This window comes from Callospermophilus lateralis, chromosome 1, assembly GCF_048772815.1.
Source record: "Callospermophilus lateralis isolate mCalLat2 chromosome 1, mCalLat2.hap1, whole genome shotgun sequence".
Taxonomy (NCBI): Eukaryota; Metazoa; Chordata; class Mammalia; order Rodentia; family Sciuridae; genus Callospermophilus; species Callospermophilus lateralis.
In genome coordinates, this window is record NC_135305.1 from 69365234 (window position 1) to 69385141 (window position 19908).

General features: G+C 37.3%; 1 protein-coding gene across 1 annotated transcript in view; it reads right to left on the minus strand.

Annotated features, from left to right (window-relative positions):
- Positions 1-653: 653 nt before the first annotated feature.
- The window catches only part of Immp2l (inner mitochondrial membrane peptidase subunit 2), an 863006-nt gene continuing 843751 nt past the window's right edge, over positions 654-19908 (minus strand). Inside the window, exon 7 of the mRNA XM_076862880.2 lies at positions 654-1762. Within this exon, the coding sequence (XP_076718995.1) occupies positions 1643-1762 (120 nt within the window). The 3' untranslated portion in view covers positions 654-1642. The remainder of the gene's footprint in view (positions 1763-19908) is intronic.

The window sequence follows — 19908 nt, forward strand, 5'->3', positions numbered from 1 at the left end:
TAAACTGCAGTTAAAGGTCAGACCCTAATGTTCAAGCTGGGGAACAAAGGAAATGGAATTGAAGAATTGAGAAGGGCAATGAAAATTCATTGGAAGATTTTTAAGCAGATCTGCTTTTAAAAACAACAATTCTAGCCAGGTACTGTGGCACATGCCTCTAATTCTAGAAGCTCAGGAGGCTGAGGCAGGAAGATTGAGAGTTGAAAGTCAGGCTCAGCAATTTAGCAAGACCCTAAGTAACTCATCAAGATCCTGTCTCTAAATAAAATATAAAAAAGGGCCTGGGGATTTTGCTCAGTGGTTAAGTGCCCCTGGGTTCCATCCCTGGTTCAAAGAAACCAAAAAACAAAACAATAGAACCAATTTTGACCACTTTAGTATATAAGGGCCAGAAGATGTTTATTGGATTGAGCTATCCTGATGCTAATAAATTATTAGCAGAAACATATGTTCTTACTATGTGTGTGTTCATGTGTTTGTGTGTGTGTGTGTGTGTGTGTGTGTGTGTGTGTGAACACATGTATTTCTATTGCTCTTTCTTTTCTGCCTGCTAATGAGACATTAGTATCCACATTTGCAAGATGGCTAGTCATTATTTGGGATCTTGTCTGCTGATAACACCGAAGAAAATGAGTCCAGATGAACAGAGGGAATTGATACAGAGACTGTGTTTTAATCAGCACAAACCTCCAGCCAACAAGAAGGAAAAGGGAAAAAAGACTTTATAAATCCTACAGACTTTGTGGGGAATTTGTCTCCTTATTTGTACAAATTACAGAAGCTATTATTCTACTACTACTCCCCTTTGGCAAGTGGTGATTTCAGTATTATAGACAGGACACTGAGAAATCATTTGGGGAAAAATCAAACTTAGCTGATCTAGAGTGATTTTTTTTTTATTTCACTGAGAACATTTCATTAAAAAGTGACTGAATGTTGATAAATGAATTTCTTCATCATTTTGATCAGGCATGAGATCATGCAGAAGCCAATGGAAAAGGCTTGATTGTTTTAAAGTATTGATAGAATTGGTTCTCCATTATTTAATTCCTTACTTGCATAAAAGACAATATGTTCCTCATTAATGGATGTCTGGTTAAGTGATAATTAAATACCAAAACAAGATCTGAACAAATCATTGTTTTATTTTAACATCACTGTTCACTGCCAGTTTATCTGGCAATCACTGCACTGTAGACACTATCAATTACAATATAATTCCTATTATTATATGTATGTCTTTTCATGTTCTGTCTTAACAGTAAATGATAAACTATTGTCATTGAATATTAATTTTCAAAATCTTTCAGCAGCAGGCACAAAATCAAAACCCAATCAACAGAATAAGTATGTACAACAAGAAATCAAGGTTACCTCTTTTAAGACATAGATGCAATATTTTCATATTCCTAAATATCTGCATTTTCGGGGGGGCAATAAACAATAGAGTACTAAAAGTTAACACAGAATCTGGTGTTGTTTAAAACTGTTTAATATTTTAAAACTTTAAGAATATAGATGACCTTAATGTGGACATTGTTTCCTGCATAACATCATATTGCAGGGAGATTTCCCCTTTTGGGGTGCTCCTCTCCCACAATAATTGTCTCCTCAAAGTGGGCAGTCCAGAGGAGCCATGCAGTCATTCCTCTTCACTCTTAACCAGTATGCGCTCTGGAGGAAGAACGGATTCCAGTTTCTGCCAGCGTTCTGGAGGCCACAGGATATGAGTAGCATGGGCATGCAAAAGTCCCAGGGAAACCTGAGTCCATGAAAACACAAAGAAAGCAACAAAGAAAACATTTTATAAAGGTCATCATCAATATCTTGAGAGCAGAATTTGATTCACATCTGGCATTCCATAGAAAGATGCTGATAAAATAGTCAACACTTACATAGATAGCATTTTCCCAGGTGTCTTATGTATGTAAACTCCTTTCATACTTGCAACAACCGTTTTTTGTAGGTAGTTTATTATTTACACTTTATAGATCAGGAAAAAAATGTCCAGAGAAATTAAGAAATCTGTCAAAAGTCACATACTATCAATTGCTGGAATCTGGCTCCAGTACCAGGCAGGACAGGTTGCAACCCTAACCGGTTCCCTCAAGAACCTGTCTCTATAGACTCAGGAAGCATAAATAGTTTATAATCTCAGAATTTCTTACAGAGTTCATGTATCTGAATTTCATTCTGAAAAAAAATCATACAGACTTAAAAAATTCAGATTTTGTGAAAAGTATTGTGCTAATATTGTATGAGCTGCGAGTTAGGTGTGAATCCCTGGTAGCCTGCCTCGATGGAAGACCACACTGAGCAACAGGGAACCAGCATTCCCGGAGACAGTAAAACCCAAGGGCAAGCCGGCAAGCTGGCAAGCCGGCAAGCCAAACATGGTGGAACAGGAAGCTAAGGAAAGTATGAAGATCATGGCAGATGGTCAAGAAGCCCATCAGCAGAGATGAGCAGTGATCTGCCAGGAGGGAAGAGGAGGCAGGGGAAAAAACTCTTCCTGGAGGAAGTAAGGCTGAGCCCAGAGGCAGAAAGGGAACCTTAAACATCATAATCTCCCTAAAGACATTAACTCAATGAGCTGGAGAAGATGGCATAGTTGTTTAAAATACAGATCAGGGCCATAGCCTCAGAGATCACCTGCCAGGGGGTCTGAGGTAAGGCTAGAAATCCATGCCATTTGTTGTTGTTATTATTGTTACTACTGTGGAATATCTGAATGGTTCCTGAAGACATTCATAGTTAGGACATAGTTTTTGAATGCCAGCTATAAATCATATATTATATGCCCATTTCATTTACTAATTTATTTTCAAATGTTTTTCCTATTGGTCGTCTACAGAGATTAGTACAGAATTGTTGGTGATACAGTGTATAGAACCCACAGGTGCTTTACCACTGAGCTATACCATCAGCACTTTTCATTTCTATTTTGGGACAGAGTGTTGCTAAGTTTTTAATGTTGACCTTGAACTTGTAATCCTCCTGCTTCAGCCTCCTGAGTCCATGGGATTACAGATATATACCATTACCCCAGGCTAACATGTTTACTATTAATACCATATTACTTGTTATATAGTCCACGTTCAAAATTTTCCAATTGTTCCAATAGTATATTTTCTATCTATTTTATTTTTAAAATTTGGGATCTAATCAAGGATGACAAATTGCATTTAGTGGTCATTATTTGCTTCCAATTATATTTTGTTTACTTTAACCTGAATTCCAGGACAGTTACCTTACAAAATGTCCAACATCTAGCATTGCCTGATGTTTTTTCTCTCTAGCATTGTCTGATTTTTTTTTCCTCTCATAAATAGATGCAAGTTAAAACATTTTGGCGGGATTAAAATACAGTTGATAATGTGTTCTTCCCACTCTATCACACTGGGAGACAACAATATCAGCTTTTCCCATTGTTTTAATGTTAAGTTTGATAGCTTAATTAAGACGATGGTGACCAGATTTCTCCATTTACAAACACATATTTTCCCTTTTGTAATTAATAAGTAATCTATGGGATATTTTGAAACAGGATAAATATTCTGTATGTCAACAAAATTACATCTAATGACTTTACCATCCCTTAACAATCCTGCCTTAATTACTTACTACATTGGAGATCATAAAAACAGTGATTTTCCTCTATTATTTCTTTTATATCTGCTAGTCAACACTCTTCTCTAAAAAACGGGGGGAAAGGCCTTCTATTTCTCTCTCAGCCCCAACTCCTTTATTTTAATACCAAAGATGTGCTTATTAAATCAGAACCTGTTACAATCTTTTCTTTGTTGGATGTTCAAAGTCCTCATTTTGGCCAGTGTTCTCTAGGCATGTCACCATCAACCTGATTTAAGCACTTTCTTACTTTTTGGCACCACTAGTTGCTGTAGGCTTACTTGTACCTTAAACCTGTTTTGCCTAAACTCAGACATTTCCTTAAAATGCCTTGATTTCTTTTAGCAAGAAATGACATTTATAAACCAAGGTCTGATATTAGACATGCTCATTGATACTGGGGTATCAATATTCCATGACATTTCAGGGAATAAACACACAAAAATCTAGCACCAAAAGGCTCTCCCTTCAGTTTCCCCCATTCTAAATTTTATTTCCCTTCTTTCACAGTGAGCACCTTGGCTCCCCACATTAACACATTTGCTTATTTACATATTCCTAAAGGACACAAAAAATTTCAGGGTGACTATATTATCACTACTATAACCACAAAACATTTATTGGTAAAAATCAAGATTTCTTGCAATTATTTAGCTTCTTGTACTATACCTGGGGATGGCCTTGCTGCTGGCAGAGTCCTGGTTTGTGGAGTGTGTGTCTGGTCTTTCTCTTCTGATAAAACCACAATGTTCTGTCATGGGGTTCCACCTTAATGACTTCATCTAATTCTAAACACCTTTCAAAGGCCCGACCTTCAAACTGCATAGCTGGATTAAGTTTGTATCCTATTAATACCTCAAAATGGGTATAAAACTCCATGAGTTCTGGGAGACAAACCATTTTCAAATCTTTTCAAAGCACAGCAGTACTTAAAATATATCTTGTTTTAAGGATGTTTGGTAGAGTCCTGTGTTCAAATTTCATTTGAATCAAGTCTTTTTTTCTCCCAAGTGCAGTAATGTTACCAATTCATAAACAAGTTCATTTGTTTCTATTTATATTCAATTTTAGAATTTGCTTTGGTTATTCTTTTTTGATTCATCTTTATTTTTGAATGAATAAACATTTACAATGGTTCAAAAGTCAAAATTATTTTTAAAAGGTATAGTAAGCAGAATGATACCTCCTCCCCAAAGATGTCCACATCTTAATTGCCAGAGGTTATGACATTTTATATTGCAGGGCAAAGGGGAATCAAGATTCACTAATCAGTTGATCTTAGGATGCTGAGAGTATTCTGTATTATCCCAGGGACCCAAATGCCAGCACAATGTTCCTTAAATATGAGAGAAGGTAAGGAGAATATATTGCAGAACATCCTAAGTAACAGTGCCTCACACATTAATTGCCAGGAAATATTTCCCCAAGCCTGAATGATCAGCCATGCCATTCTGCTGTTGTTATTTACCTTTGTTTATGTCTAGGCTCACCTGAGTTAGAGAAGGGCTGGTCTCCATCACATCCAGAGTAATCTTTTTTAGATTTGATAGGTGCTACTCAATTGTACCTCAAGTCTTGCTTTTTTCAAGTTCTTAAACTTTTTCACAAGGGTGCTTTGCCAATTTTTTTAACTTCACTGAACTCTTGCCAATATATTTGTTTGCTTGCTTGCTTTAGTTTTGGAGTTCAGTTTTGGACACAGTCATTCAATTCTGTTTTTTTTTTTTTTTTTAATCAACACTCATTTTACTGAAACTAATCTTAGGATTCTTTAATTTCAAATTTATTAAAGATACTATTCTCAAATCATGAGAAAAATTAATCTTCACAATTATGAATAATAATGGTGAAAAATATCTATCAATGAATAATACCAAAATTGCTTAAAATCATGATATGGGAATGCAAAATTCAGGGTTTAAAAAATATTTTTAAATAATATTTTTTATGTATGTGTGTATGTGTGTGTGTGTTTGTGTGTGCACAGATATCTATACATGTTATATCTAAACAGTCTATTCATTTTCTTGATTGTGTGGACATGGGTCTTTATTTTTTGTTGGTATGTCTATAGATGTGCAGAAAACATAGTGAATATAGAAGAATATAAAAATCCAGGAATACCGGAACTTTTTCAAAATCAAAAGCTATGTTTTGAATAAAGTTATGCTTTGGCCTCCACACCTGGTGTATTAAGATTCTCCAGAGAAATAAAACAGGAAATATAATATAAGTAGATTTATTTTAGGGAATTAGCACACCTCATTGTGGAGGTTTAGCAAGTCCAAAATCTAGCAGGGACAACTGTTAGAAGACTGGGGAAAACGTCGGAGTTTAAATTCAACGGTTGTCTTCTGGTGAATCAGGAAGGGTTAATATTGTAGATGAGGTATAAGGCATCTGTTGGCTCTTTCCCTCTTGATGGGGTGGCAGGCAGGGGAAGTTGAACCTATTGCTCTACTCAGGCATTCAACTTATTGAAGGAGGCCCACCAAAATCATAGGATAATCTTCATTATTCATAGCCAACTGATTTAAATATAAATCTCATCCTGAAGCACACTCACAGATACACCCAGAAAAATGTTAAACCAAATATCTGGGCACTGCAGCCCAGCCAAATTGACATATGAGATTAACCATTCTGCCTGGGAAATGGAATCCTCTTCCTCCTACTCCTCTTTAATTCACATAGTTTAACCACACATACCAACTCATTTAATTTTCACAATAACTGCTGAGTAGGTACAATTATCACCTCTACTTCATTGTTGAGGAAACCTAGATACAGCAATATGGTTTATGAACTGAGACTCAAACACATAAAATCTGGTTCCAGAGCATCTGTATCACAATTTATCATCCAAATAAGATACATATGAGAGTCAACAGGAGCATTATTTTAATTAGGTCAGGATACTAAGTGGAAAATGGCCTGGTCAAATCAGGATGTATAGTTGCCCTACTTGATGCTTCTTGACCTTGCTAGGTCCCACATCATTTCCTAAGAAATTTATCAAAACTAATTGAAAGTCTATTGTTATGGCCCAACTTTGTCCTCCAAATTTATATGCTGACATCTTAACAGTATCTGAGAATGCAACTACATCTGGAGATATGCCCTATAAGGAGTGATTAAGTTAAAATAAGACCCTACCTGACTTGACTGGTGTTCTTATGATAGATTAGGATACTCATAGAGACACCAGGCATGCATGCACACAGAGCATGTGAGAACACAGCAAAAAGGAGACTATCTGCAAGTCCAGAAGAGAGACCTGAGAAGAAACCAGACCTCTTGATTCCTGGATCTAGGACTTCCAGCTCCAAAACTATCAGAAAATAGATGGTTGTTTAAGCAACTCATCTATGATGATGTAGCTATGACAGCCCTTGCAAATTAATACACACATGAAACAAAAAAAAGGAACATCAAGCTAGAATTAAGGTTCATAGTATGTCCCAATCTTCACTCAAAATATGGATAAAAGAAAAGAAATGGTTTCTGTATTAAAGAGAGATTATTGAGCACATACAACTCTTCCAATAAGTTAAATACTTCAACTACTATAGTTTGGCTTTTAAAAAGACCTAGGCATAAAAGGTTTGTTCTACAGTCTGTGGCTCTATTAAGTGGTGGTAAAACCTTTAAAAGGAGGGGTCTAGTGGGAGTTCTTCTGGTCATTGGAGGTGTACCCATGAAGATCTTAGAATGCCAGCACTTTCCCCACCCTGTCTTTTGCATCCCAGTCAAATAGTGCACAGTTTTGTTGTGTACTGTTGTCATGATAGAATGCCCTACCATAGGCCCAAAAGCAACAGGGCCTACCAAGCCTCCAAAACTGGGGGCCAAAATAAACTTTTTTTAATAAGCCAATCATTTCAGGTATTTGTTTTAGTAACAGAATGTTGATTAATGAACCAATAATATAACATCTTATTGGAAGTTGATTCTCTTCTCCTTACTTATTTGTGTCCTGTGTATAACTGTGTCTCCTTAAATGGATTTAAAATATTTTCAGACAATAAGAATCTACTTTTATAATAAATATTAAACTACAACACAAAAACATCAAGAGAACCATTGTAAACCTTTAGTAGATCTACTGAATGAGAAAAACCTCCATCTGCCTGTATTAATGGACCTCTTACAGTACCTCTGTTGTCCCTAGGGGACCTTGCATCTTGGTAAGCAGTGATATAGAATAGTAGCCACCACATTGTTTTGGTTGTGTACCTCATCAGCAAAATTTTTAGAATTCACTTTCATTATTTATATTTTAAAATTATATATAATTAAAGATCCATAAAATCAAACATTAGCAAAGCTCAAATGTTGAGAGCCACAGTTTAGTCGGAATGATGCCTGGCATTAGAGGGAATGGTTGAAAGGTGACCCTGCTCTGGGATTAGGGCGGCTCCTGGATTAGGGCGGATCCTGCTGCCTAGGGCACCTGCTACTTTGGAGTTCCCCTTGAGTTCTTGTGGGGATTCAGAGAGAATTGGCTCGCGAGCTGGGTGGAGGGAGTGTGTTCCCGGGAAGTGTGTGTAGAGTGCCGGTGAGAGTTCGGGAATAAAGAGTTGCTGTTTGAACCTACAAGGCTTTGTGGCGGCTTGGTTATTTTGTGCCCAGCCAAACTGCGGCACTCAAATTCTAAATTTTAGATATAAACAGATGTTTTAATTATTTCTTGCATTCAGAGTATCATTATCACATCACCGGGATGTTCATATCCCTACTTTAGGGGTAGCTACTCTAGGAATCACCAAAAAGTACTAGTTGGAAAGTCATCAGTACTATATCAATCAACCAGTTTGTTTTGTCTACAAAATGCCAGGGAACCACATAGACTAAATTTACACTGAATTGTTTGTGTCCAGTTGAATTGGCTCCATGGAGAAGTTATTTTGGCATCTGCCAGACACAGCTTTTATGAGCCCAGTTTTTCCTTCAGGTGCCAGGAGCACAGGTGAATGCTGTGAGGTTCCCTCTCCAACCTCCCCATGGACCTGCAGTCTACAGGACATGCCTCCATTCCTTGGCTTCAGGAGACCCTCTCCGAGGGCAGAGTTTGCAAGGATAAAATAAGGACAAGTGAAAGCAAAAGAGTGCTGAAGTAGAAAAGAGTAGAAAACGCAGGAAAGAAGATAGCAAAGGAAGGCGCCTATTGCTGGTAACAAAGACCTTTCTTAGAAGATGTTTAATACTGAAGGATCAGAAGAGGATTTATGTGAGAATGAGATAAAGCACAAAACTTCTAAGTTCACTTGATTAAAATGTTTTCTAAATAGGAAAAACAAACACATTTATCTACATTATTAGCAAATAAAATCTATCTTTGATGAATTTATTTAGCAGCACAAAAAGAGGGAGAATTTTTCAAAAAGTTGTAGTCAGATGATATTTATCTTACAATATTAACTTACTTATAATTATGTTTGAAAATCAAATCAAACTGGAAAAATATATGAACTTTGAAAAATGTTGTTTTAAAGTAAGTACTGATATTTCAAAGCCTAAAGAAATGTCAGCTTTACAATCAGACATCCAAAGTCTTTCACATTTATGTGTTTCCAAACATCTTCATGATTTTCTCACCTAACTTAAGAGAAACATCCATATCTCTTAGAAAACATTATTAGATGACATGAGGACTTTGTAATCATGGATGGTATGCCACAATGGGTTTACAGCAAATAGCTCCTACCAAAGAACTCTGACATATCTCAAGAATTGTTAAAAGATCAAATATAAGTTAAAATGCATGTAAATGTGTACATGTAATAATATATTTTCTTTTGTGTTTACCACATCTTCTCAATAAGTCATTTAAACACATTATAAAGGCACAGGAAATTGATTCAGATTGGCTCTGGTGACTCTTATTTGCTTCTAAGGAAAATGAACAAGAATAAAGGACAAGAATAACTTATCACAAGTGATTCACAGTTCTTGATGCATCATAGATGGTTTATTTGGCCACTGATCATCACTCTAGCTACCTGTTTTCTTTCCAGACTAAAGTTTCCAGAATACAACATCAATGCCAATTTGCTCCATGTGAGCTAGTGAACACTTCCGAGGGATACATTAATGAAGTCTTTCTGGATTGTGGTGCAACAAAGAGAGTATTGTCCTTGGAACCACTGCTGAGACCAAAGCTGGGAGTGTCCTAAGAGAACAAGGTCACTGAAGAGAAAACCAGGACTTCACTGGCAACCTCTGCTTTGTTTACCTGCATTCAGTGCCACAGTGGAGGGAGATGTCCTGACAATGCAGATTCTGTCTTCTTGGTTGGACCTCACAGGTCACCATTATTTTGCTCATTTCATCATCACACATCAATACAATAATACTAAAAACAACCCGAGAGACAACAGAAAAAGAGAAAACAATAAAGTAATTCCTTTAATAGCACAAAAGCAAGCATTCTTTAGATACCAACAAAAACAGATGCATGGTCTAAGAAAATCAAACAGAATTAAAAATAAAGGCAGGCACACAAAAATGCACATAGAAAAATGAGCAATTGTTCTGTTCAAAAAGGATTATCAAAAAGATATTTTGAAAAAAGACTGAAGAGTGGAAACAATGCTGTCTACTGTATTTTCAAACATGGATTAACACATCCCGATTTCAATTTTTCATCAACATATTTTGATAATAGCAGGCAAGGTTCACAAAGGGAAAGTATTAGACTACCATGCATTTCCACATTCCTGAAGTGCTTATCTGCACAGCACTAAACAGATAAACACCACTCCTAACAAAGACATGTTACAAAGAATGCTTTCATCCTAACCACTGACTTGTATCTATCTACTCAAAGAAAAGAGAATAGGAGCAAAGCTTCCGTTCTTCAGGTGCATGAGGTGAGATGTACAGAAGGAAAAAAAAAAAAAAGCATCAAACTCCTAAGATCTAACTTTTGGTAAGAAAAAAAATTAAAGATAGATAGAAATGAAGAAGGGAGAAGGGAGAATTAGAAAAATGGAAAAATAGGTTAGAACAAAGAGGAAGGAGCAACAGATGAGGAAAAGTGCAGAGACAGTGGTGGCACAATGTGGAAACTTTCTTTGCCAGGAATTAACTACTTCCACTTCCCTCTCTGGTACCACCATCCTCCTGAGGGACCCTAGCAGCAGTGTCAGTTCTGTGAACAGTTCACATGCAGGAAAACTCAACATCTTTCTCTTTCTCCTCCCTGAACTACCAAGCACAAGAGGCCTTGCATGGACGAGTATTTCCCTTAGATGGGAGCTCCTTCCTTAAGGGATATAACAGGCCCACAGAACCTCACTGGCAACTCCAAAATCTAAAGAGCTCACATAAACACACTTTGTAACCTGGTAGCAAGACCTGACCCGACCTGAGCTGTTATGAATGGCAGTCCTCATTTCTCCACACAGTGTGTCTGTTTATCATTTTTGCTGCAGAAGCATTAAGGTGCTTGATTACAGAGTTGCCCCACACTCAGCTGGGAGTATTACCTAATATTATGGTACAGACATTGTTACAGACAGACACTCATATCACATTTCCAACAGTTGGAAAATTGGAATTCTATAATACATCTATGTCTTGAGGTTTTAGGTACAACATTAAATATATGCAACAGCAAATATATAACATTGAGAATCAATGTAATCAGAATTAGGGGCTTAATTCTAGAAGGGACAGCACCCTGGTAGATGTGGGAAATACATAGAAAACAATAAACATGATCCCTGTTCTCCAGGAACTCATGATCTGGTGGGAAAGACAGATGTTTAAACAAAACATTAAAACAAATCTGGCTTGCTGGCCATCCTGAGGAGCCCAGGGCCCTGGGAGCAGAGGGTGTGGCAAGACTTGGGAAGATTGCACTGATCAGATTCTTCTAAGCTCACTCCAAGGGCTGCCAGAGACTTCCATCTCCTGAGGGCAGATCTCCACCCATGATATCTCCTGCCAGACTTTTACCATGAACATTTCTCCTGATTTTCCACTGGATGTCCAAGTTCAGATAACATGATAGTTCGTTACAATGTAAAATTCTGCCACTGAAAAGTAAAGCCATATGCTTTACAAAAGGTTCAAAATGATCTCTCTTTCAAAGGCCTCATTCTAGGACAAGTGTTTTCCTTCATTACCAACAATTTTAACTTTAATCATTTCAAAGCAATTTTCCTGTTCAAGACTTAGCTTTAATCAGAATGCATTTTCAGGTCACTTCATGGCCTCTTCATGATTCTCTCCAGATAACTACAGAATCATGCATAATCATTCCAGTCCCCCAAGACACCCTCAGTAAGTAGTCAGTTCAACATTTTATGCAAAAATAGATACCAAACAGGCCTCTAGGGGTATCTTCAGCTAATTTTCATGAATTAATTTCCCAGGATTAATGTTTATGCACCCGTCTCTTCACCACATAATCAAATCACTAGAGTTGAAGTGGTCTAGCTCCTTATTTTGCAGCTTGATTAAGCAGGTGATGAAATGCTTGAATATAATTTGGATAGCTAGAAACTCACAGCATTCCCAATAATCCACAGTGGGTGGATGACATTACTGACCGATGTCTCATTGTGTTCTCTAGTAGCTGATGCCCCACATGCTATTTTTTTATGTAGGAAATAAAACTGCACATAAACCCAGGAGGAGAGTGGTATAAAGTCTTTATTGTTGTTGATACTGTCTTAAACAATATTTAGACCAACAGGGCAGGCGGCCACTGAGATGGGAGAGACTACCATTGGAAAAGGAGGATTTGGGATGATGATATCCAGTACCTGCCATGCTACTGTGATGGATGCAGCTATTCCTCTACTGAGGTCACCTATGCATTTTAGGTGGTCATCTGGCATCCAGTTTTTGTCCAGCCATCTCTTCCTACTTCCCTTCTCTCTTTCATCCTTTTCAAAATGAAAGCGAGAAGGCTTATAAAAGAAATAATCAGAAATAAGAGAAGATAAATAAAAGTGGCAACTTACAACCCTAAATAGTTGCTGTAACATACCTGGTACTTAGCTATCTGAGAGCCGTTTGAAGAGGAAAAATATGCTAACTTCACAGTTCTCTTATAAAAGCAAGAAACTTTCATTTTTTAAAAGGAAAGCTACCTTTTTTTTTTTTCCCAGGGGGATACCTGGATTGAACTCAGGGGCACTAAGCCACTGAGCCACATCCCCAGCCCTTTTTGTATTTTATTTAGAGACAGGGTCTCACTGAGTTGCTCAGCACCTTGCTTTTGCTGAGGCTGGCTTTGAGTTCATGATCCACCTGCTTTAGCCTCACAAGCTGCTGGCATTACAGGCTTGCACCACTGCACCCAGCTAGGAAGCTGTTTTTCTCTGATTTAATTTCTAGAAAATATTTCTGATACAAGGTATAGCACCAGATACTCTATGGGTCCCAATGTATAACATCCATAGCAGGCTTCCCCAAAAAGCAGAAGCAGAATTAAGGTTACTAGCAATCTGATAAATATTGTTCTGCAAGAGACTAAGATGATATAGTCTTACATGTAATTTTCTGAATATTTAACTTAGTCTAACAAGAAAAACATGTATTACTGGAAGGCTTAGGTAATAAGATTCCCTTTAAACGATCTTTCCTAAATATCCTTCCTATCTTAATATACAAGATCTGCTCTAAGTTGTTTGTGATTGGAAATAATTCCTGATCCCAATCTATTACTATATAAGCACTGATAAATGAAGAGTTAGAATCAGTGATTCACTCCATTCTGCCTTTCTCCTCATACTAGAATGACAACTTCAAGTGGTCAGAGCTACAACTGCAATTCTTATTTTCCATCAGAAGCCCCCTAAATTCCATGGAATAGTGTTATTAAAGAAAAAAAATAAAGTAAAACAGAAGGTAAATTGAAAGAGTGGCTAAACGCTAGGAAAACTGGATTTTCTGGAAGAAAGTAATTTATCAGGGCTTGAAGTTTCAAAGGTACATATGGTGATGCTGGTGAAGCCAAATATACTTCATTATGATCCTGGCAGGCCTGGGCATGGCACACCCAATGGCACCAGTCTTGGTGATGCTTGCATGTCCAGGTGAGTCTCTATGACAGTCATCATGCTCTTCTACTGCCTACTCCCCAAGCCAAATGGTTCATTAATCCTTCTCTCCAACCCCAGCAGGTAGAGGAGCAACAGACCCAGGCTGAGCCAGTTGGACACCCACATCTGGAAATATGAAAGTAAAGGAAGTGACACAAAGATGCAATTTTACTGGCAGAGATATGAGTGCCATTAAGATTTACTGGCAGAGACACCAACTGCTATTCTTACCACCCTGTTCCAGTGGAGTGGCATAAATGTGTCCTCTGTTGCTAATTCTGCCAAGCCTGGTTTTCATCCTACCCTTTCTGTGTAAGCTATTCAATATCCTTCCCATGGCATCTTTTCTGTTTAAATTAGTCAGGAGGAAAATGAAAAAAATCAGAATGGTTTGTGTTGTTAGCAACCAAGATACTTGATTGGTGTGCTGCTATCAACATACTGGTGAAACAATAATGTCTATAAGGATATTAGTAATTAAGTCTAATTCCTATTTTTATAGGTAAGAAAACTGAGGCTCAGAAATACTACTCACAGTCCCCAAACAGTTAGAGCTAGTACTCAAATCCTACTACTGGCTCTTATTGAAAGCCCTGTTCACGATACCTGTCAGTGAAATGAAGTGTAGAGCCTTGGAAATTGTAATGTTTGGCAATGGGCCCTGCATCGATGCTTTCTAAGCCTGTTTTACCCTAAGGAAAAGTGAGGTCTTTCATTTCCTACAGGAAAAAACAAGGATTGCACATTAGGGTTTGTACACAGCCATGCCACTCTGTTTGGGAACTGCTACTGGTTTGTGGCACCAGAGCATGTTACAAGCCAGTGGGCTGTAAGAAACATTTGCTGGCAGTGACAAGAAAGCCAGTGCTTATCACAGCAGCATGCTTATATCCACATGCATAAAAGACCCTAGAAAATAAAGAAATGTGATAAGATTATAAAGTACACTTCTATTACTCAACACAATGAATGAGCAAAGGCCTACCATGTTCAAAACACAGAGAAAGGTGTTCAAAATCTACCGAGATGTGTGGCACATGGACTCTGGCTTAAGGAGTCCATGTAAGACAGTTGTCACAGGTTTAAGGGAAGACAGTTGTCACAGGCTTGATCCAAATGATGTTTGTCAGAAGCAGAAAAGTGAAGGTTATAGGAAATGGGAATAATCTGGTGAGAAACATAGGCCACTGAAAAATTAGGAAGAGAGACAGGTTTTAAACTGTGACTGGAAGCCACTTCTAACTGCAACAGTTAGAAAAAACACAGGCAAGAGAGTGGTGAACAAGAGGGCAGTCAGGAGATTTTTTTGCAATGATGTTGACAAAAGATGATGTCCTGCAAAAAAGAAAAAAAAATGATAAAAAGAATACTTTCAGAATGAAATTCAAACTTCCTAGCATGGTACACATGGCCCTTTATACATGTACCTCTGTCTTTTATCTCAGCCCTCCTCAACTTGTAACCGTCTTGCAAAGACCATGCTCACTCACTCATACCTCTGCACATTTACACACACTGTGTTTTTGGCCTTTCTTCTACTTTTTCCTAGATAAGGCCTCTTCATCTTTTCAGACATAGTTTACATGCCATGCCCTCCTGAAAGACTTTCATGTCCCCATTCCTATTTCAACAGCCTACATACACATGTTTATCATTAACAATTATCATACTGTAGAGTGACGACGGTCCACTCCATTCTCTGTCTTATTGTTTCATTTTTCAAAGAAATAGCATAAAAGTAGAAAGAAACTCAAAAATGTTTGTGGATTGAGGAAGTAAATGAAACTAGACTAAGTGGATATAGATTAAATCAAATCTGGCAACTGACTGGACATGGGAGCTGAGAAAAGAACAATGAGTAGACATGAATGACCTGCCCTTATTAACAAGGGATCACAGTACAAGGAGCGATCTGGGAAAAAGGAGTTCAGCTTTGGGTTATTCATTCTAAGATTCCTAGCTTCTGTCAGGGGAAGATATTCTACATGCAGTTGAATATTTGGGCAAGAGTGTGAAGTAGAACCTAACAGACTGAGAGATATCAGCTGCACTCATGGGAATACAAATGAGTGAAGAAGAAGAAAGCAAAAATGCTGAAGACAGACACTGCCGGGAACATTTCATAGGTAAAAACAAGCAGGCTCTCTAGTTACCCTGCTGAGAAATCATCTTGTTTGTAAAGAACAGTTTGAACAGCCAACAAGGTAATGTTAATGAGATCACGTTAAAAGTGTATTGGTATAATGTCAGTCTGAATAGTGATACTAAGTTCCCAGATATATAGACCTTATTGTTGAAGTGTTAGGTTGAATTGTTAACAGAGTCATTTCAGCTTAGTAAGTTCTCTCCTGCTTCTGTGATTTTCAGTTTTTTTTTCAATTTTCAGTTCTCATAAATAATAGTTATCTGCCTTTGTACTTTGATTACAGTAGTTAATTTAAAGAAATCTATTGAGGATTGTTCAACATGCAATCAATAAACATGCTGGCACAAAGCCAGGGCTGAGATGCTTTGTATGAGATACACAAATTGCTAAGGATAAATAACATTTAGTCTTTTGATTCTGAATGTACAAAACAGTTATTGTCTGAAAGTTAATAATAACAGAATATTTAAGGTATAAACATAAAATTATGGGTAATCTCTGTCAAAGATGATATAATATCAGCAAGATAAATACTGGTATACAAGTACTCTGAACCAGAAGAAATTCCTCCTGGCTAACTATGGACTATCTGTGTGTAGTTTATCTACAGAAAACTTTTACATTTCTAACTGATATTTCCTCAAGTTGATTGAATACTTTTAAATCATATCTCTTTTCTCTATGTGTGTCATGTGTATGTCAGAGAAAAAGGTTGATAATTTTAACAGTAGCCTAAGGAAAATATGATAACACAGGCAAACTGAATTTTCAGAGGAAAGTGACAAATAATCTAAACATTATCCACTGCTACAGATTAAACACAACTTTACTCCACTGACTCAGACAATCTAGCACTGGCTCTGATTTGTAAATTCTCTTAATGTTTTATGAAACGTTTCTGTTGTGTGATATATTTAGATGGATCTTGGTAGGGCAAAGGCTGTGGTTGACTGCTGTAATTCTTGATGCTTTATAAAGTCAGGGACAATTCTTAAGTGCCAGGGCTTCCACCTGAAGCATAAGGAGCACTTAGCCTTTGGAACCCTATGGCTGAATAGAAGCACCCACCACCTTGTGGGAGAAAGAGAGATTTGGGCTAATGATGAAGGTTTTGCCATATTTCGCTCATGTCTTCATGCATACTCTGTGCCGGTCTCCCAGTGTTAAGAAATTTTCATCAATCAGCTTCCCTAGAAAGTGAAATGGAATAAAGTGCTCAAAGAACACCAGGAACAGAACCTGCCCTATCTTGGGAAAAGTCTTCATAAAAATCTTTTACCTTATTTAGCCCACTTCATCCAGTACAAACCAGCACTTGAAATTACAGTTCCAAAGAGTTTTTCTTTTCCTTCCAATAGTTTAACATTTTCCAATTTTTCTTTCCTACGCCTTCTTAAACCTGAAAAAACATCAGTTTCACCTCTTTAAAGAAATTTTAACTTGTTATTTCAATCTAGACAAATTCATCAGTCAAAGAGAGCATCATTTCTAGTTATCAAAGTCCTGTTGATTCAGCATCAACAGCATAGCACCCATGTTTCTGGAACACTGTAATATACTGATACTTCAAGGAAAAGAAGTGCAGTGAACATGAGTCTCAGAGGGCAGAGCATAGACCTTACAGTTAGAAACCAAAGTTGGGATCTAGACCCTGAAAATTAATGTTAGTATTATTGTTGGTAAGTCACTTTACTTCTTTGGTCTTACTTTTCTCATTCTCAAATGGGAATAATAGCATCAACTCTGCAAGGTTGCCACAAGAATTAAATGGTGTAGTTTGCAAAGCACAGCATAGTGCCCTACTACATACTAACTCCTACACGACAGCTCTCAGGAAAGTCAGGTACAGATAAACCCTGAGGGACTACCCAATAGTAACAACAAATAAGAAAATAAGGGGTTGAAAAGAGCTGAATTATATCTAATCCCATCATTAACTGTTAATGATGTTGAACTAGGAGTTAGGCCTTTGAAAAAATTATATTTGGTTAGCTTGTGATACTGGCTTACAACAAATATAAAAATGATCACAAAAGTATTGTCCCCATAAATTTACTTCTTAGAAAATCTCCCCACAATATCAATAATACATGGTTGTTGTTATGTTTCATTTATTGATGCAGACCTGAACTTTAAAGGAGCTTTTCTATCTACTAAGATGAACTCAATGAAAATGAAATCCTTTGGGTTAAGACCTAAAAGACCTCTACCTCTGGTAGAGACATCTGCAGTATTAGACAAAAGAAGAATGGTGGACTGTTACTTTAAATTATACATATGATAGATCACAAAGAAATGGATTTTAGTTAAATGAGCAGTATTTTCTTGATTTCCTCCCATCTTTCAATGGCAGTTAAAAGTCCCACTAAAATATGAATTTTATTAACAAAATAACACTGCATTATAAATTGTGCCAGTTCCTGACCACAAATTCATTCCTTAACCTCTGCTGGCTTCAGTCTTCACTATACAACAGAATCACTTTCTTAAAAATCACCAACACTCCCATGGCCTGTCTTCAGTCTTCCTCTCCTCTGCAATATTCACCCTTGGTGATCACTTCCTGCTAGAAATCTTCTCTGGTGACTTCTCTTCCTAGAATTCTGAATATACTCAAGTTTTTGCTGACTTATCATTATGCTTTCCTTGAATATAACTATTCCAGAATGAGGTTCTGGCTTTTCTACTTCTCTGCCCTCTTTGTATGCTTTTCCCAGTGAAACTCACCCACTGCCATAGCTTTGACTCCTATTATGCTGCCAATATCTACCACCTCCCTGTTTCTAACCCTAGCCTTTCTCCTGACATGCAGACCTGATTCTCAGTGGTCAACAGGGTGTCTCTTCCCCACCAGGGTGTCCCCTCATCATATGAAGAGGATGTAGTCAACACACCAGCTTATCTTCATTTCCCTCAAATGACTATCATATCTTGGCTTCTTGATTTGGGGGAAGATCCTATTTTCCAGATTTAACTATTAACTTACTCATAATTAGACTTTTTCTTCACTTCACCACCCTCATATTGTAAGATGAATGTTTTCCTTTCTGTAAAAGTTAAACCCGTAGTCAGAGTTTCCTAATATGTAACAAAAATCTGTTTCCTATAATCTACAACCTAAATTTCAGTGTGTAGTTGGGTGGAGCTATTAAGTTATAAAATTATGTGGTTAATATGCAGCCATTTTGAACTCCTCAACATTAACCCCCTTTGTTTTCAGGCTTCCAATCAAAATGCCTATAGTACAGTAGGTGATCCAGTCATAACTATAGTCTTTCCTTTTCCCCTCCCCAATTTTAAATTAGTCAATCCTGCAGATTGTAACCCTGAAGAACTCCTACCAGAGCAAGGGGGCAGTGCTGTATTAGGGATAAAATTGTGGGCAGACTTCCTATCCAGTGTTCTTGCTTGCCAGATTTTTTTTTTTTTTTTTTTTTGGTATTATACCTTTTGCAGAAGTCAAGTTTGCCTTGCCAAGTAACTTTTGAGCATGTGTCTGATTTATTGCAGCACCCTGATTTTTCTAACAATATCTAATTAATTGCTGAATTCATCCTTTCTTGAATCCCTCTCTTCTCCTTTACATTTTCATTGCCCTCATCAAGGAATAGGTTCTGATTTTCTATATCCTGAATGTTCACAGTAACCTCTATGCCTAATTCTAACCTTGTTTTGCTCCAACTTCTATACTATTTTCTTTTCTTTTTATTTCCTTCCTTCCTTTCTTCCCTCCCTTCCCTCCCTTGTTCTTTTCTACTCTCTCCCTTTCTTTCTCTCCTTCCTTCCTTCCTTCTTTCTTCAATCCCTCCCAACTCACTTATTCTTTTGTAGTATAATATCATCATTACCACCTTTTTCCACAACAAGAGATGGAGTTTATTTCTTCATCTGCTTTAATCTGATTGGTGTACCTGTGAGTACTCTTACCAATTATATTGTACATGGCACTTACTGGACTGGTAGCTTTTGATTTTGCCATTTGGAAAACACCCCTTATATAAAAAGTGTGATTTTGTGAGATTATTAATGATAAGAAACCCAGGTCACATTCACAGGCCCTGGATAATTAAATGC